The sequence below is a fragment of the Sus scrofa genome, chromosome 1 (assembly GCF_000003025.6).
Source record: "Sus scrofa isolate TJ Tabasco breed Duroc chromosome 1, Sscrofa11.1, whole genome shotgun sequence".
Taxonomy (NCBI): domain Eukaryota; kingdom Metazoa; phylum Chordata; class Mammalia; order Artiodactyla; family Suidae; genus Sus; species Sus scrofa.
Genome location: NC_010443.5, coordinates 33,645,412 through 33,664,046, shown reverse-complemented (window position 1 = coordinate 33,664,046; position 18,635 = coordinate 33,645,412). Strand labels below are relative to the sequence as shown.

The 18,635-nt window shown below is 39.6% G+C and overlaps 1 protein-coding gene across 6 annotated transcripts in view; it reads right to left on the bottom strand.

Moving 5' to 3' along the window:
* The window catches only part of ARHGAP18 (Rho GTPase activating protein 18), a 190,247-nt gene that overhangs the window by 53,934 nt on the left and 117,678 nt on the right, over positions 1 to 18,635 (bottom strand). For all 6 annotated transcript variants that reach the window (XM_021088430.1, XM_021088428.1, XM_021088426.1 and 3 more), the window contains exons 2-4: positions 12,512 to 12,705; positions 8,992 to 9,230; positions 4,179 to 4,242 (exon numbers count right to left, since the gene is read on the bottom strand). In XM_021088430.1, the coding sequence (XP_020944089.1) occupies positions 4,179 to 4,242; positions 8,992 to 9,230; positions 12,512 to 12,705 (497 nt within the window). The remainder of the gene's footprint in view (positions 1 to 4,178; positions 4,243 to 8,991; positions 9,231 to 12,511; positions 12,706 to 18,635) is intronic.

Genomic DNA, 18,635 nt, shown 5'->3' with positions numbered 1-18,635 from the left:
CTGGCACAGGAAACCAATAGGTTTGGCACCAGATTATTAAAAAAATTATAACAGCGCCTAAAACTATAAATCTAAGTCAAATAAGTTCCAGATACTTACATCAACAGTTCATAAATTTAACTTTTTTTTTTTTTTTGGTTGGTTTGTTCTTAATCCTTCAGGAAAAAAAATTAACATTTGAAAATATCAGCTTTAAGCTTGGAAGGAAATACTTATAAATTAGATTCTTTGACAAGTTTTTGGTTTTAATACAACTTACATTAGAAAAAAAAAACCTGGAATCAATGATAAGATTGCTATTATTTTCTCATTGCAGACCTTTAATTCATGGTGAGTAGCTCTGGATTACATAGAATTACATACTGCATTCAAATGCTGATATACTAACAGAACAAGAGGATGGAAAGTAAAGTTAATTTTAAAATTTAATAAATATGTCATGTACTTATTATTAAAAGTCTGATGCCGTCAGAAACTACATTTAATCTTCTATATATTTTATATATTTATAGTCAGTTAACTCAAAAACAAAATAAAATTGTTTGACTCAAGTGAAAATAAGAATAAACCTAAATCTAGTCTTTTTGACCCCAATTCAGGAAACAGGGTGGGCTTCGTGGGCAGAGGACCAATGTAGTGCTTAGCGGGCCCCCATGCTGGGTTTACTGCTCTGCTGTGGCCATCGTGAAATTGGAACAAGAAGCCCTACATTTTCGGTTTGCACTGGGCCTTGCAAATTACATCGCGGGCCCCATCACATCTCACAGGTAAGAAAGTAAGTAAAAAGTGACCTATGTCAATTCCAGAAGTAAGAATAAACGTAAAACCTTTGACTGTATTTATCTGCTGCCATCTAGGCCACTCCATGCTTCTCCAACAGCCTGTGATAACTTTTTAAAAAATCGGCATAACTAGACCTTGCTCCAATTCGTTTTTAAAACATTAAATGTCAAAGCACAATTTCAGTTTTATTTTCCCACTGGTTTACAATATTTTACGTTTTACTGTGAATATGTATGTTGGTTTCCCAGGAAACCATTCTAAGAGGAAAAAAATGATTAGCCATTTTCTTAAATTAGAAGCTACCTTTCCAGAAGCAGAGTGTTGATAGACAAGAATGTTAAAACCACCCCCTTTTCTCCTTAACACCCCGTGTCACGGTTACACCACAGGAAACCAATGTTCTGTGCCGAATTCAAAACTGAGGAGAAAAATTCCAATTAAGTTAGAATACATTTAAAGCATATGAATTTCCTCTAAAACACGGTAAAAATGAAAACATAGTACAGAAAAGGCTGAGGGATCAATTGATAACTCAAGTTAAGGCAGACAGTAGGAAAAACAGTTTCAGGAGTGACAGAGGGGCACTGCTAAAAGAAATAGACGGTTAATTGGCGAACAGAAGTAGCTATGCATCAATTACTACTCTCAAAGAGAAACATTAACAGATAAATCTTTCGGCTCTTAAATCCTAAAGTGTAGTAATATATTTTAATTTATTTTCCTCCTGGTTTTTGAAGTGGGTGAGAGCACTGAGTTAAAAATATTTTGCGTAACTCCTTAAAGTTTTTCCATTGTCCAAAATAAACCGTATCTTTATTTTAAAAGATAATTTTCCTTTCTCCATGGAGCTCAAAAAAGAAAATACCTACAATACAAAAGTTTTAAAAGTTATTTCGCCATTACTAATATTTCTAAATGTATGTATTAAACACTGGCCTTTCATATACATAGAGTTGTCTAATTTGATGAAGCCAGCAGTAAATTAATTTGAAAGGCAACAGTCCTCACAATATTAAAATTTTATTATTTTTCATTTAGGATTAGTAACTTGGAATGTACATAAAAGCCCCAGTACAGGAAAAAAATATTTAAAATAGACCACATCGCTCACACCTTCAGATTGCAAGCAGAAAGAGCTCCACACAATATTTTCCGTGCATTTCATTCAGAATCTTTCCATGTTTGCCTAACACTGGGTAATTCACTGGCTAGCGAAAGTACGTGGCATTGCCCAGAACAGGTGCAGCAGTAAATACTCAGGGACTTGGATGGTGCTATGCAGACTCTTTATTATTCTGACTGGGGGCTCTCTGCCCATTTCACAGCATTCCAGCCAAAGCAGATGTAAATCAGGCAGCGAGTGTGTCACATTCCACTCCGCTGCCGCAAGCTAGGTTGGAAAAAGATGCCTATGATGAACTTGTCTTCCAGAACTTGTGTTTGTATAGCCCACATCACCATCTCTGGCACAGGAGGAAAGCACTAAGAAAGGACAATGTTTTCCTCCTCCGTCCTCATTCAGCAACTGCCAGTTGCTCTCCCCCAAGCCCAAGGCACACTGACATTGGCACAAAAGGTGCATCTGTCTCTCTTGAGGACCCAGCTCTGTAACCAGCCAGCTCTGGCTCTTCCAGTCTGCGTGCCACTTCAGCGTGGGCTGGCACAGAGACTGGGAGAAACACCCAGTCATTTCATTCTGATAGAAAACATGCAACTAAAAAAAAACCTCCACAAAATAGTGAAAAGCAAGTGCTTTTATAAATAGACACACTTGTGTCGCTCTATAGACACATGCACACACTTATATACATACATATACGTGTATGTGAATATATTTTAAGACGTGCGTGCAGGAGAGGTTCTGAGAAAAGTATGGAAGGGAAAATAGAGATATCGGATGTGCTGAGATGCAAAATGTCCCATATATAGTAATTTTGGACTGACCTCTGATTTTTTTATTTATTTTATTTTTTATTTTTATTTTTTTGTCTTTTTGCCATTTCTTGGGCCGCTCCCGCGACATATGGAGGTGCCCAGGCTAGGGGTCTAATAGGAGCTGTACCCACCAGCCTACACCAGAGCCACAGCAACACGGGATCCGAGCCTTGTCTGCAACCTACACCATAGCTCACGCCAACGCCGAATCCTTAAACCACTGAGCAAGGCCAGGGATCGAACCCGCAACCTCATGGTTCCTAGTCGGATTCGTTAACCACTGAGCCACGATGGGAACTCCCCGACTGACCTCTGATTTTTATAGGAAGGTTGGGAACACTTTCCAGGCCTCCACAATCTACCTAACGCTCCTCCTTCTACTACTTCCAATCCAAATACAACACTAATAATGCCATGAACACTGCTGGTGCCAGGTCTTAAGAACATAAACAAAAGAAAAGGCCAAGTCCCCAAGCAGGATTCAGGCAGCCCCAGCCTACCTTTGTTTTAAGTAACAACACATTAAGGATTAAATATTTTATTTTATGGCTATACCTACGGCATATGGAAGTTCCTGGGACAGGGACTGAATCCAAGCCACAGCTGTGAACTACACTACCGCTGTAGCAGCACTGGATCATTTAGCCCTCTGCATCTGGCCAGGGATTGAACCCGTACCTCCACAGTGACCTGAGCAGCTAGAGTCAGATTCTTAACCTACTGTGCCATGGTAGGAACTCCAGGATTAAGTTTTTAAATTTTAAATCTAGGACCTTAATTTAGATTTCTTCTTTTTCGAAATCCACGAAATAGTTATCAATTCTTTTGTGATAAGTACTAGTAATGTCTTAGTATCTATTCCCATCCATGCCTCGAATTTCAAATCCACTTCTGAAATAACAGATACGGAAAAAAAGAATAGAAAGGAGAGTTCTAATCAATTGCCCCCCCCCAAATCTTAACTTTTTATAAAAGCTTTCCTACACTTTCTGAAATGTATTTATGAACTAAGAACTTAACAATTTGAGAATGTTCCAAATTCACTGCCTCCCCCCGCCCCCTCCCCGCCCCTTATTAGCTGTATGATTTGTGGTAACTTGAGAAGGTGACTTCACCTCTCTAAACCTCAGGTAGTTCTCTCATCTGTAAAATGGGACTGCATGGCGCTCTTGACTATATTAAATTAGGGAAATGTCTCTGCATAGGACTTGGCACAGGGTACACACTCAGGAAACTGTCTATGTACAGAGATGTTAGACCAGATACGGACAAGTATTTAAAAAAAAAAAAAATCAAAGGCCTACTAGATGCACAGTCTCATGTAATTATTTACTTGGGTACTTTCTATGCATTTTTTTAATAGAATTTGCTTGCTAGAATTGAAGATGAATGTTTTCAAAAGCCTTATCTGTTTGTTACACTAATAAATGAGAAAATACAAGAGAACAGGTCCAACTCACCATCTTTCCCTGGGTATTTGTTTTCATCTGTTCTGACTGATTGTGATTCAGTGCCATCTGGAGCCTAAAGATAGAAAATGGGCCATTTAGTCATCTCCAACTCACAACCAGAGAAATAGTACTGTAAATAACTCTATTACTAACCTTTAGAGCCCAAGAAACATACTTAGAATGCTAACAATCACAGGAAAAAAAAGGGGAGGGGGGCTAAGGTTATCATCAACAAGCAATCATTCAACAATCATCATCCCCCACCACTTTAAGACACAATATTAAGCCTTGGGGGGAAATGAGCAGCATCAACAGTGTTCTGTCCTCAAAACCACCATGGTTATTGGAAGGGAAAAGACAACACCTCTGCAAGTTATCCGTTAACTGATGAGTAGATAAGCAAAATGTGAGCTCTACACACAATGGAATATTATTCGGCAATGAAATGAAGCACAGATACATGCTACAACATGGATGAGCCTTGAAAACCTGATACTGCGGGGTGAAAGGAACCAGTAACAAAGGCCACATGCTGTGTGATTCCATTTCTACGAAATCTTCAGAAGAGGCAAGTCACAGAAGCAGAAAGTAGAACAGAGGTTGCCTAGAGGTAAGGGAATGGAGGAAGGACTGCTCATAGGCATGGATCGTGGCGATGGTCACACATCTGTGACTACACTAAAAACCACTGAACTGTCAACTACAAACGGGTGAAGTGGATAGTAGGGGAATGATGTCTCAACAACACTGTTATAAAATACAATTACAGGGGAGTTCCCGTCGTGGCGCAGTGGTTAACGAATCCGACTAGGAACCATGAGGTTGTGGGTTCGGTCCCTGCCCTTGCTCAGTGGGTTAACGATCTGGCGTTGCCGTGAGCTGTGGTGTAGGTTGCAGACGCGGCTCAGCTCCCGCGTTGCTGTGGCTCTGGCGTAGGCCGGTGGCTACAGCTCCGATTCAACCCCTAGCCTGGGAACCTCCATATGCCGTGGGAGCAGCCCAAGAAATAGCAACAACAACAACAAAAAAGACAAAAGACAAAAAAAATAAAAATTAAAAAAAAATACAATTACAAATTGACATGCATGGAATAAGGTAGATTCTTCAAAAAATTTAAAAAAACACACCAGTAATAAATGAGAGATAATTTAAAACGAAATTGCCAAGCAGGTAATAAGAGCTTAGATAGTCAGAGGAAGTCCTTTTTCCAGGGATTGGGGCAGTGACACCAGAAGAATGCAGCCCTCCAAGAGTTAATGGACACAGTGAAACGCAGCTGGCACCCCTCGCCCTAAGCATGTTCAGGCCCTACTTCCTCTTTTCCAAGTAAGCTTCAGGAGGACTTCAGAGATCAGGAAGAGGAGTCTAGATCAATCACGCAGAGGTCTGTCTGAATGAATGATGTTTTTCATTTGTTTCGCTTTGTAGGGCCACACCTGCAGCACGTGGAATTTCCCAGGCCAGGGGTCAAATGGGAGCTGCAGCTGCCGGGCTATGCCACAGCCACAACAACTCAGGATCCAAGCTGAATCTGTGACTTAAACCACAGCTCACGGAAACAGCGGATCCTTACTTAATCCACCGAGCAAGGCCAGAGATTGAACCCCCATCCTTGTGGGTACCAGTCGAGTTCGTTACCGCTGAGCCACAACAGGAACTCCTAAATGAATTCTTTTTAAAATACTCATTCTCTGATGCTTGCCCGGAAGTGGGGTGGGGGTGGGGTGACTGAAACAAGAGTTTTGGACAAAGGGTACAAACTCCCAGAGTTTTGGACAAAGGGTGCAAACTCCGTAAGTTTCTCTTATTTCTGTAAGAGAAATAAGGTCTGAGGATCTAATGCACAGCATGGTGATTATAACTGACAATTACACTGTTATTTTACTGTATTATATACCTGAGAATTGTTGAGAGTTGATCTTAAATGTTATGTCCACACTAAAAAAAAATCGCAATTTTTTAAGGGGATGGAAGAGTTAATTATAGTAGTAATCAAATAAATAAAAATAATATACTCATTCTCTTGGATTTTCATCGCTACAAAAAAATAAGGTACTCTTTGTAGTCCCCTCACCACATACTTCAACTCCAGTGTTATCAGAGAAGGACTCCCCACTTCTCTACCTGCCGTCTAAGAAGAGCCTGGCAAAGCACTGGGGCAGGTCCCTAGAGGTGCTCTACTTAAGAGATTAGACGTAGCCAGGAGAGCATATCATGGGAACTGGTACTACCAATCATGGAACTGCTAAGAAGAGTCGTGGCACTTCTTCAAACCACCCCCCAAGGCAAAGCAATATCATCTTCTTCCCTCTGCCCAGGAGGCTGCAGAAGGCTAGCCCTCCATGGTACAGTGAATACAGCGAGTAATTCAGATCCTACATGTGAACACGTATTTTGGAGCCTGTGGTTGGAATTGTTTTCCTAAGCAACTGAAGATGACAGTGCAGAGGTATTTGTTTCTGTATTCTGTTGATTCCATTTAAAATGGAAGAGCTGGATATGGACAGTCATCTCTCAGGATCTGTGCAAGATTGGTTCCAGGACAACTCCTGCCCCCAACACCCTGCCCTTGAGGACACCAAACCTGCAGGATGCTCCAGTCCCTAACCAAAAAAAAAAAAAAAAAAAAAAAAAAAAAAAAAAAAATGGCAGAGGAGAGGTGCAGAACCCGGGGATATGGAGGTGCCTGCTGTTCTTCTTTGAGAACAGAAGAACTGCAAGTCAAGATGGCTGGCCCATGTTTACTTTAAGGATGAGGGACATATTTCTAATAGGTGCCAATGTTTCAATAAAAGGCATGCAGCAAAAGCAAGTTACCATTATTTTTAATTTACTTGTGCTATTTCTCTCTTATTGACTCCATCAGATGATATAATCCACCAATCAGTTTGGACTCAAACCACAGTATTTAGAACTTACCAGGAATGTGCTGAACAATGTTGCTTCTAGCATTGAGCAGCAACATCCTCTTGGAGCCTGGCAGGAATCCCACAGTATATAGTTTGCTGAGGCTTAGCTCTCTGCCCCCTCCCCCTTTGTGCTTCCTCTTAACTCCCTCAGGGAAGGAGATGGCATAATAGTCTATTTCCTTGCTATTCGTTTTTCTACAGCTGGAAACCAAGTGCAGTCCTTCAACCCCAGTGGACGTCCCAAATAACCACTGGGTAGTAAGCAAGTGCCTAACTGCCTCACAGCAGCAAGAGACCTGCCTGAAGCAATGCAATGACCCCCAAGACACCTGTAAAATGGACTGGGTTTGAATCTACAATTGACCATGCAAATAGAGTAGCAATCTGAAGCCATAAAGGATTTCTTGGAAGACTGAAATGTCTACAAAAAAAACAAACAAACAAAAAAAAACCCTCTACATGACAGAAAGATACCTTAAATATAAGCTTTTTTATTCCCTCATTTTAAAAAAAGAATCATATAATTTGTTACCCTTTATTTATAAATACAATCTTATATATTCACTGACATTATTTAATACCACAATCATATATGGAAACCCGCACAGAGCAGGATGCATAGTGGTTAAAAGCATGCATTTAAAGTCAGACAAATTTGGGTCTACTATCTACGGGACCATTGAGCAAGTTTCTTGGAGTCTACGAGCCTCTGTTGTAGAATGGAAAAGATAAAACCTCAGTCACAAGACAATGATAAGGATGAAATGAGATAAAGCATGGCAAGGTAGTCAACACAGTAAGAGTTTGGTCACAGTGGCAAAAAGTATGACTGCTATTAAGATCATTGCAATCATCATTCAAGATTCCTTCTGTTTGTTCTCATTCCAAGCCCTCAACTTCTCGGCCTTCTAGGCCAGAGCTATTCCAAGAGTCATCTGAGAACAGTCCAGTCTGTAAATCAACTTTTTTTTTTTTTTTTTTTTTTTAGGGCCACACCTGCGGCCTATGGAAGCTCTCTGGCCAGGGGCTGAATTGAAGCTACAGCTGCTGGCCTATGCCACAGCCACAGCAATGTGGGACCCAAGCTATGTCTGTGACATACACCACAGCTCAAGGCAATGCTGGATCTTTAACCAGAGAAACAAGGCCAGGGATAGAACCCACATCGTCAATGGATACTAGTCGGGCTCGTTAATGCCAAGCCACAATGGGACCTTCCAAGACTTTCTTGACGAAGGAGCAAATGATAATAAATTTCATGCAAACTCTTTAGGTCTTCATGGACAAGCAATAAATCACCTACCAACTGGCTGGACCATAGAGGTATCTTACTTGGACCAGGCTTTCCTCAGTGACCATCGGTCCCAGAGTTGCTCACTGGTTTTCAAGAGCTTCCAACTAATAAATTCATCATCTTGGCAAATATCTACTCAACTCTTCTACGTGCTAGGCACTGTGCTAAGAGCTCGACAAAAGGGGGAAGTTATTTCATGTGTCAGAGTTCCTGTTTTGTAATCCAGCTGCAGTTACTCCCATCCATTCATCCCCACGTGAATCTAGAAAAAAGCAAATTTTCCTACGAGTGTTACTAGAGAAGGGAGAATTCCCTACCTCCGACTGACGTTTCTCTAAGAAACAATCAGCTGTCAGAGGGTCTGGGGGGTTGGGACCACGGACACCTAACACAGGGTTTGTCACAGAGAATTTTAACATGCTTAATTTTCTGTCCCATGACTCTAACTTCTAGAAGGACAGGGATCCAATCTCTCTTGATCACTGACAGCATGGAGCTTTAGTGCCTTGCATGTAAGTGCTCATTATGTTTTTAAGGATTCGAATTAAATTGGATCAGTCCTGGGTCCAGTTGATTCTAAGCAATTATTCCTTTGCTTTAATTCATAAAGAAAACCTACCTCTTTTTCTTTGGATTCCCTCTGTTGAGCAAATATGTCTCTGACGTCAGGAACCTGGTACTGTTTGTTTTTTTTCCTCAAGGTCTGGGAGACAGTCTCTACCCGTTTCTGAACGGCTGCCGCCTGGGTCCGGGTCAGTGTGGATAAAAAGACCATGCTTTCTTGGGGATCTCCGGCAGCCTCTCCGAAGAGATTGGACAAACCCGCCTCCTTGAGCCACTCTTCTTCCAATTCTCCCTCTAAGAAGGCAGACAAAGATGGGATTTGAATGACAAAAGATGAGAATTCTTACCCTTTTTAAGCTGTTTAAAAACTCTTACAGAAGCTCTTCTATCACAACCAAACCACAAGGCTAAGAATCATTATCTGAAACTTGGACAACTGCCATAAACTCCAGCCATAAAGATATCAAATTTTAGATCCATTTCATATATACTCAATTAAAATTTTTAAATGACTTCACATGTGATTAACCTCTATAACTTCCCTGCAGATTAACTAGAGAAAGATAATACTGTTCCCTTCCCAGAGATGAGCAAGCAATGAAAAGATAACTTCCATCAAGTTACAGAAGGAAGTCGATGCTGGGGATAGCCATTAAAGCCCAGTTTCCTGGCTTAAATTCAGCCCTACCCGAGAGTCCAACCCTAATTGATGGAAAGACTTATTTTCTCTGCTCACTGTAGCTGACAAGGAGTGTGGCAAAGAAGTAAAGAGCATCTGGACCTCAGGAATTCATCAATTTCAAATTAATTTTTTAATCCCCCTAGTCAGCACATCAGATTCATTTTTTTTTTTACAACTTTTTAGAAAGCACACTATTTTCAGGTTTTTTTTTTTAAAAAAAAAAGCTTATTATAGGAAACTAAGCAACTAAATCAATTCAAAGCACTGAAAGGAAATAAACAGCAATGCAAATGTTGTGTAAGGTCTACTAAAGATTACAGAAAAAGATTATAGGTTCACTCCAAGCTCAAAGCTTACACAAGTGAAAGACCAAGAACTTGGGACACAAAAACCCTTTGCCCCATTTCTGCACCATGATGGCCACCTCACCTTAGCTAAGTCACTTAGCCTCAAGCTGACTGTTTCCTTGTCTGTAAACTGAAGCACAGCTGCCCTGGCTGCCTCATAACCAAATGTGAGAATGCTACGTGGAAAGAACTTTGCAGAGCTCTCTTATAGCCTATATTGCATGATGCAGTACTGACTGGTTTGGCTGTCCATCCTGCTCCACTATATAAATTCCATGAAGGCAGAAATCAAATATTAATAAAACTGGCTTCAAGTAACATAAGGCAGTGCTGGACGCTCCGCATGCCAGGCAACAAAAGCTGTTTACTGACTTAAAATGTCAGCCATTATTATTAACGCTGTTAAGGTCCAACTCAGCCTAAGTGTACAAAACCAAATGGCCAGAAAAAAAGCTGATATTGTCATGATAAGAGAACTAAACAAGATTACAATATAGAGTCACTTGTTCCATTAAAAAGCAGAGGTAAAATTCAAACAACTTAAAGTCAAAGAGAAGACATGGGTTTGAAGGAACATTCCCAATGCTTGACTATCACATCATGAATAATAACCTATGAATCCATTTTAATCTTGGAGAATTATGAAAAGGCTAATGTAACATATGCCCATGTATCAGCCTTGACTGCTCTCTTCTGCAGAATGTTTTCTCCTTACTCGGTAGGCCTCTGGTATTTTGCTTCCATCTTAAAACACTAAGACAGAAAAGCTGAGGAATACTATTAATTATCACAAACAAGACCACACCGGATTGGTCAAGTGAGAAAGAATGAGAATAAAATGAAAGAGAATCCAAGTAAAATAATGAGCTGGTTATAATTTTCTTTTACAAACCAAAGAAATGTTAAATTATGAAAAATCTCCAACTTTTCATTTTAAAGTATTATTGGTTGCTTTTTTTTTCCCCCCAAGCAATGTTACAGCAAAGGACAATATTTATGCAGATTTCGGTACTCAACAACTTGATGCTAAGTCATTTAGTGTCATTATATCATCTGTTTATAAACAACATGATCCTACTGTATAGCAAAGAGGATTATATTTAATGTCCTATGATAAACCATAATGGAAAAGGTTATTAAAAAAAAAGAATATGTGTGTATATATATATAATATACATAATATATGTATGTATAACTGAATTGCTTTTTGTACAGTAGAAATTAACACATTATAAATCAACTATACTTCAATTAAAAAAAATACACACAAAGAGGTCTCCTGTTGAAAAAGAGATCACTATTGGTGAGTCCTGAAGCACTGACTGTGGCTCTTACCTTTTTGGCATTTACATCAACTTATACACCAAATTCATACTTCCAAACTTATGGATGGCACAAGGCATAGAAAGCAAGCTAATAAAATAGATGCCAGAGTTGGGTATCAAAAAACCTAGGGTCTACTTGAATTTAAGAGATTAACCAAAAAAAGTATGAAATTTAAGGGAGGAAGAAAAGTTGTTTTATGTTTTTCTTCCAGAATATCAAGTATAGTAATAGAGACTGGGAGAAATGTGGCTGAAAAGAGACTTGAGAGAAATTATGAACCAAATGCAAAAAGATACATGTATGTATCACTGCGTCATCATGCTGTACAGTAGGAAAAAAACTGCATTGGGGAAATAACTATTAAAAAATAATTTAAAAAATATATATATAAAGAAAATATATTGTTACCTTTGCATAAGAGCAATTATTCAATTAAATAAATTTTAAAAATATGGATTAAAAAATACAAGAAAGAAGTAAATATGGAGGCTAAACATGCTAATGCCATCTTCCAGTGTCCAAATGTATACTCCTTAAACCTTGGCAGTGCAGCCCATCTGGAATATAATACTTTGAAAAATAAGATAGGACAGGTCAGCAAACCAACAATGAGGATTGGTCATGTGCCTCTTCTTCCCTCTAGAAAAAAAGTGACTTGGCTAGCACCAAAATAAATAACTATTCTCAAGCATTTGAAAGGCTATCATGACAAAACGAAATACGCTTGTTCTGCTTTTCCAAAAGGCAGATCTACAGCAAATGTGTCAGAGGTAGAGTCAAACAGGTTATAAACAACAAAATAAAGAGCACACAAAGAGCACAAGCCGAATGACCAATGGAAAAACACTAGCATCATCAGCATCTACACTCACTAGAGGCCAAAAGACCATGTGGCTAGGATACTACAGAAGGAATTTAGAGAGGTTAGATGATTTCAAAGACCAAGTCTAACCCTAAGAGTCTATGATACGGGAGGCTTATCCAACAAGATTCCAGCCATACCCAAAACTAAGTCAATTTACTTATGTCACTTATATTTGGCAGTTGCATCCATAAATCTGCCACAATTAAATCATTTTCAAGATGAAAAGCAACCACCATCATCGTCTTTTTCTGGTCTTCCTATTTTTAATTTTCTCCCCCTCCTCTTGCTTTCCATATAGTCATTTCCCATCAATACACTTGCCAAAAAAATCAAGTTTTATTAATTTCATTATTACCATCAGGCTCTTTGACAACCACCACCTCTTGATCTTGTCTGTTCTCACTAGATTTCTTGATATTTTCTAGTTCAATCCAATAGTCTTCCATAGAGAGTTCATCCAAAGAATCCTGGGAACTCGATCGATCAAATGGAGGCCTTTCTGTAACTCTGGTGGTTTCCTGGTTCATAGTGTACTGGCCATATCTGCGACTGAAAATTCAAAAGAAAACACAATTCATTTTAGCACATGAGGAAGTAGCACAATTTTTAAAATATCATAGTAAGGAGCTGCGAAATTCAGAAACTCCTTAAGTTCTCCTTAACAAAACCAAAGAGATGTGTATTTTGAAACTGTTTATCTTGAGATGCTATTGATTATGATATGCTTGTAGAATGAACAATATTATTCCCTACAGAAAAGTATGGCAAAGAACAAAGAGTAATGGCATAAATCATTTTTCCATTTCATGTCACTTTTCAGGCTTGCTCTCTCTCTCTCTTTTTTTTTAAGGGCCACACCTGTGGCATATGGAAGTTTCCAGGCCAGTGGTCCAGGGGTTGAATCAGAAGGAGCTGCAGCTTCCAACCTACACCACAGCCGCAGCAATGCCAGGTCTGGGCCACATCTGCAACCTACACCACATCTTGCAGCAATGCCGGACCCTTAACTGACTGAGTGAGGCCAGGGATCGAACTGACATTCTCATGAATACTAGTTGGGCTCTTAACCTGCTGAGCCACAATGGGTACTCCAAGGCTCCTTTAAACCTGAACATTTGTTCACAGAAAGCAAAAGGTTAAATCTTGATTAAAGGTCAGTAAAACTGTGATTGAATTTTACATACGATTTCAAATTTATCACTGATACCTATCTACTAAACTCAGCCAAACCTTATATAGAAAATATCTGCAATCAATGAGTGAGGAACAATTTGAATTTTCATTTCATTTTCTGGAATTGAAACATAAGTAGAAGGATGATGTATTAAATTTGCTGTTACATTCTATTTTAGAAAGTTATTTTCAATCTTTACTTATATATGTATATATTTTAAAATGTGGTAAAAATGTATTAATTGGAAATTCTGAATAGTTAGGAATTACCTCTTAAATTTAGCTAAATATAACCTATGAAAAAAGAATAAATACATCTTCATGATTTCAAGTTAACTATACTTTTTCTTTATAAGCCATAGCCTACCTTCTATTAAAACTGAATTAAAGGACCTAATAATAAAAACCATATAAGATAGAAATATTGAACTATTTTATTCCTATTGATATTACGATGGGAGGGAGCCTTATTACTTAAAGAAGGAAAATTTTCAGTTATGGTTCTTCCCCTTTGTATTCAATAATTTTTTAGAAATATCATTTGAGGACAGTAACGGTGAACTAGTGTTTTGTTATTCTAATTTCAAACCGCTTTTTTGTCTCCCAAGGGGAACTAAGGAAGTAATACTTTGCTAGATTGGTTTTACTTACTGCACATACTTAAAATAAAAAGAAATGCAACAAACAAAATTTTCATAGCTGTGAACATTTTCACATTTAAACTGACCTTTCCCATAACAATTTAAAATAGTAGGATTCAATACTACATAAGGAAGAAGGTCACTCAACTCTGATCAAACCTACCCAGCAGTTTAATTCCAACTGACTTCTTAGAAAAAGTCAAATAATTTAATCCTCACTGCTGCAAATAAATGCAACATAACTGACTACTTAACTGTAATATGCTAACGGGCCAGTTTTATCCCTTGAAAGATGGTTCTCTCTGCCTTGATTACACATTTTATTAATGCTGGTTGCATGAATGAATGAACAATCCCTATAATCTCCCTCCAGGAGTAACCCTGGGATGGTGATGGGTGGATGATAAGATGAGGGCCAACAGGAGGAAGTCTAGACATGGTGTGTGAATTTTTTCCTCTGGTCTCTACTGCCCATCCTTTGCCTCTTCCACCCCTTAATTCAAGAGACACTTCCTCCCTCCCAGTCCCAAGTGTTCACATTCTTGGCCTGGTCCCCTTCTTCCACCCACTGGCCAGGATACATCAGTGTTCTCAGTTTAGGATTCACCCTCCTGATTCTCACATTAAAATGTGAATGAGAAAGCTCTCTCTCTTAAAAATGATAAGTAAATGATAGTATTTTTTAAATTTCTCTGATCCGGAGTAGCTCAACTGATCATCCGTTCATATCCCTTAATCCTGCTTTACCAGGATAGCTAAAGCTAATTTACGGAGTATCTGCCAGATTCATTTTTGGTTGATTTCATGTCAACGATACAGATGCCCTATCCTTGCTTTTGTTACCTCTCATTATAAAGTAAGATTGTCTTCCTTAGGCCTATTTTCTATTCTCCTTACCCCATGGGAGAGCATGATGGGAACTGTGGTATGTGTTAAATGTAATGACTAACGCCAAATAATGTGGTTTCTCTGTTCACAGGAAAGAGGTGCCGTTGAACGAAAAGTACATTAAGACTTTCACTCCTGAAGGAATGTGTTTATTCTGGCAAGAATTTTCCAGTAAATTTCCATTAAGATAGCCTGGGCAGAAAAATGCAAGGGCATTGAGCAATAGCACTGTTACGTAAATATACCTTCTATATCAAACCCTGCTTTCAAAACACGCATAAAACGAAAATCTAATCGCTTGGTGCTGAAGAATCCACTCAATATTTTGACTTTAATAAGATTTAAAAACTGAATAGGCTTGCTGTAATAACCTGCAGATACTGAGTCATGGAAAAGAAGTTTTTTTGTTTTTTTTTTTTTTTTTTTGATTACTGGCAAATGTTGCAAGAAAACAATTTCTTTTTAAATATTAGGGGATGGAGTGTAGGAAGGAGGCAACCATTCGGTGAAGAGTCCCCTCCTCAGACAGCTGCCAAATAGTCTGTATTTTCTCTAAAAATGTGACTGCACATTTTTTAATTACAGTTCACATTAATAAAAACATGTCCTGCCACCACTTGTCTTTGTAGAATATCCTCACTTTTGCAGGCCAGATAGGCTGTGGTTAAAAGTCTGGCGCTTCTTTTTTTTTTTTGTCTTTTGTTGTTGTTGTTGTTGCTATTTCTTGGGCCGCTCCCGCGGCATATGGAGTTTCCCAGGCTAGGGGTCGAATCGGAGCTGTAGCCACCGGCCTACGCCAGAGCCACAGCAACGCAGGATCCGAGCCGCGTCTGCAACCTACACCACAGCTCACGGCAACGCCGGATCGTTAACCCACTGAGCAAGGGCAGGGACCGAACCCGCAACGTCATGGTTCCTAGTCGGATTCGTTAACCACTGCGCCACGACGGGAACTCCAAGTCTGGCGCTTCTTAACACTGTCCTGGTAAGAGGCCAGTGTGCCAGCTTCCTCGCTTCTGTTTTTAGGAGCATGTTTTATGACACCATGTTCATTCTGCAAATTGGGTTCAAAAACATAAAAGCAACATCTGCTAGACATAATGAAGTGTAGAGAAGAAATAGTCTCTTATTTCCAAAAGATCCCAGCCAACATATGGTGCTGAAATCAAAGAAACACACAATGTGTACCACGGGCAACGGCCAATGACTGACTTTCTGGCAAGTGAGGGTTCTAATGTTTGTTCTTCCTCCCTCCCCATCCAGAACCCTATGTGCCAAACATCCTATGACCAGTCTTCAAAAGCTCTCCCACTTCTTGCTTTTTACAACTCTAACCACAGCACCAAACACTGCGCTCTGAGCTCCTTCCCCATTGGCTGCACGGGTCACGCTCTCTCCACTACATCACAGTATTCGCCCTTGGCCTTTTTTCCCCCATGGGTACTAACACCGCCAGCAAATATTCAACCTAAGACCCACAAGGACCTTCATGGTGTGTTATCATCTCAATGGCATTGTCCTTATGGAGTGTTGAAAAAAAAAAAAATGGGGGCTCTGTTCTCTTTGTTTTCCCCAGGTCTATTTTGTCCTCTATTTCTGTAGTAGTTCTTCCACCTGGCCAGTGAATTTCAAATGTACTGATGGAAAGAGCCTCCTTGCCTGCCCACTTGCATCTCAACAAGCGTCCCATCTGAATAAATCTATCTCTTGCCTCCGAAAAAAAAAAAAAAAATGTAATGATGACGTTGAGCATATTGGTGATGGCTGTTATTTATTGTGTCCCAGGGAACATTAAACTGATCTGACACAAGCGGCCCTTCACAAGGAGGTGGAGCTTCCTGAGCACCACGCTGACTGTGGTCCACCACTGGAAGAACTGCGCTAACGATTCACCCCAGCACCAAGGCAGTGAGCCAAGTGTCAGGGAAGCGTGTGGGACTAGGAGCCCTAAGTAACAAATGATTCCAGCTCCATGGTCCTTGGAAAATCACTCCTCTGATTCTAACTTTTTCCTATCTATGAAATGGAAGGAATGCTGATAGCCTTGACTGTTTTGTTTGCTGTGAGTTATCAAATGAGAATTCCTACTGAAGTGCCTGGGAGGTAACCAAGACGGCAGCAAACATCTCCATAACTGCCAACTACAGATAACTGCCACTCCCCTAGTTTAATAAGGTCACCTTTGCCCTCTTCTAAGGTTCAGAGAAATGACCTAACCTCTAGGGACAGCCATTCTTCTTTTTTTTTTTTTTTTTTGGTCTTTTTGCCATTTCTTGGGCCGCTCCTGCGGCATATGGAGGGTCCCAGGCTAGGGGTTGAATCGGAGCTGTAGCTGCCCGCCTACGCCAGAGCCACAGCAACCGTGGGATCCGCACCACATCTGCGACCTACACCACAGTTCACAGCAATGCTGGATCCTTAACCCACTGAGCAAGGCCAGGGATCAAACCTGCAACCTCATGGTTCCTAGTCGGATTCGTTAACCACTGCACCACGACGGGAACTCCCATACTAAACATTTTCAAAAAAAAAAATCAAGGGCTGCCAGAGAACTTCGGCGATTGATGATAGCCACTGATGTGCACACTATTAGATATTAAAGCTGAAAAAATTAAACACTAATTAATAAGAAGAAACATCTTAATAATAAGAAGAAACATTTTAACTTTTTTTGGAGGGAGAGGGCCTGTATTTTCCATCCCCCCCAAAACAGTAAGGTAAGTAGCATTGTTTCACATTTTTGAAACTGTCTTTAATATCTATTAACAGAAGACATATATATAGATCCTCACATTTGCCTCTACATTTGCTCTTTTGCAGTAATGTTAAGTCACGTAGTTTCTGGGAAACTCTGCTGTACTCTCAGGAGAGAATGAGAATGAAAAAGACCAGTAACGTCTTGGTGTGATTATGAAATAGTTCTGGGCTCCTAGACCCCTGAGAGCCTCAGGTGTTCCACAACCACACTTTGATAACTGCTGCTCCAGGATTTCTCAAAAACACCTAATGGATCTGAAAAAACACTCTGCAATTCTGTGGGCAACCCTCCAGAAAGCCTTACTGAAAGAAACAGACATGCTCTCCTAGTGACTCTTGACCTACTTCTTTTTAGTTTAGTTTTACAGCCTTTCATCCAAACTGGGACTTACTCCAGTGATACATCCATATGCAATTCTGACTACAATGACAAAGAATAAAAGCATCATTTAAAAACCCTGCCTTGCCAATGTCTTCCATCACTTGCTTTTATCCACCATGTATGGTGGGCAGAAAGTCTAAGCTTCCTCTTTCGGCCAATGTATTTGAAAAAGTATATTTTCTTTAAGTTTCTCTGTCATCTGTACCTCTTCCTACAACCACCTTGAGGCCCTGATTTGGGACTAGGATGTTTCCTTGAATCCATATTCAACTATCTGATCCAACCTCTACTTTTTGTATCCCACCCCATCAAGAGTCATGTTGCTACACTTCATGTCCAGTCTTTCCTAGTTCTGGCCCTTGCAGAGGCATCTTTGTGGCCCAAAGTCTGCTTTCTTGATGCTAGGGCTTGGTTGAGTGTTGGTTGATTTTTTTTGTTTTTTTTTTTTAAAAAAAACAAGATTCTAAAAGAGGTATCCTTTCTTTCATGCTCCTTATTCTAGTTTTATTTCCACTATAGGAAAAGAAGTGACTGGATTGAGATATGTAAGAAAATAAAGTTATTTTGGTTTGGTTTTAGTTTGGTTTGGTTTTTAATGCACCAAAAAAAGTTGCTATTTATGACTTAACATCATGACT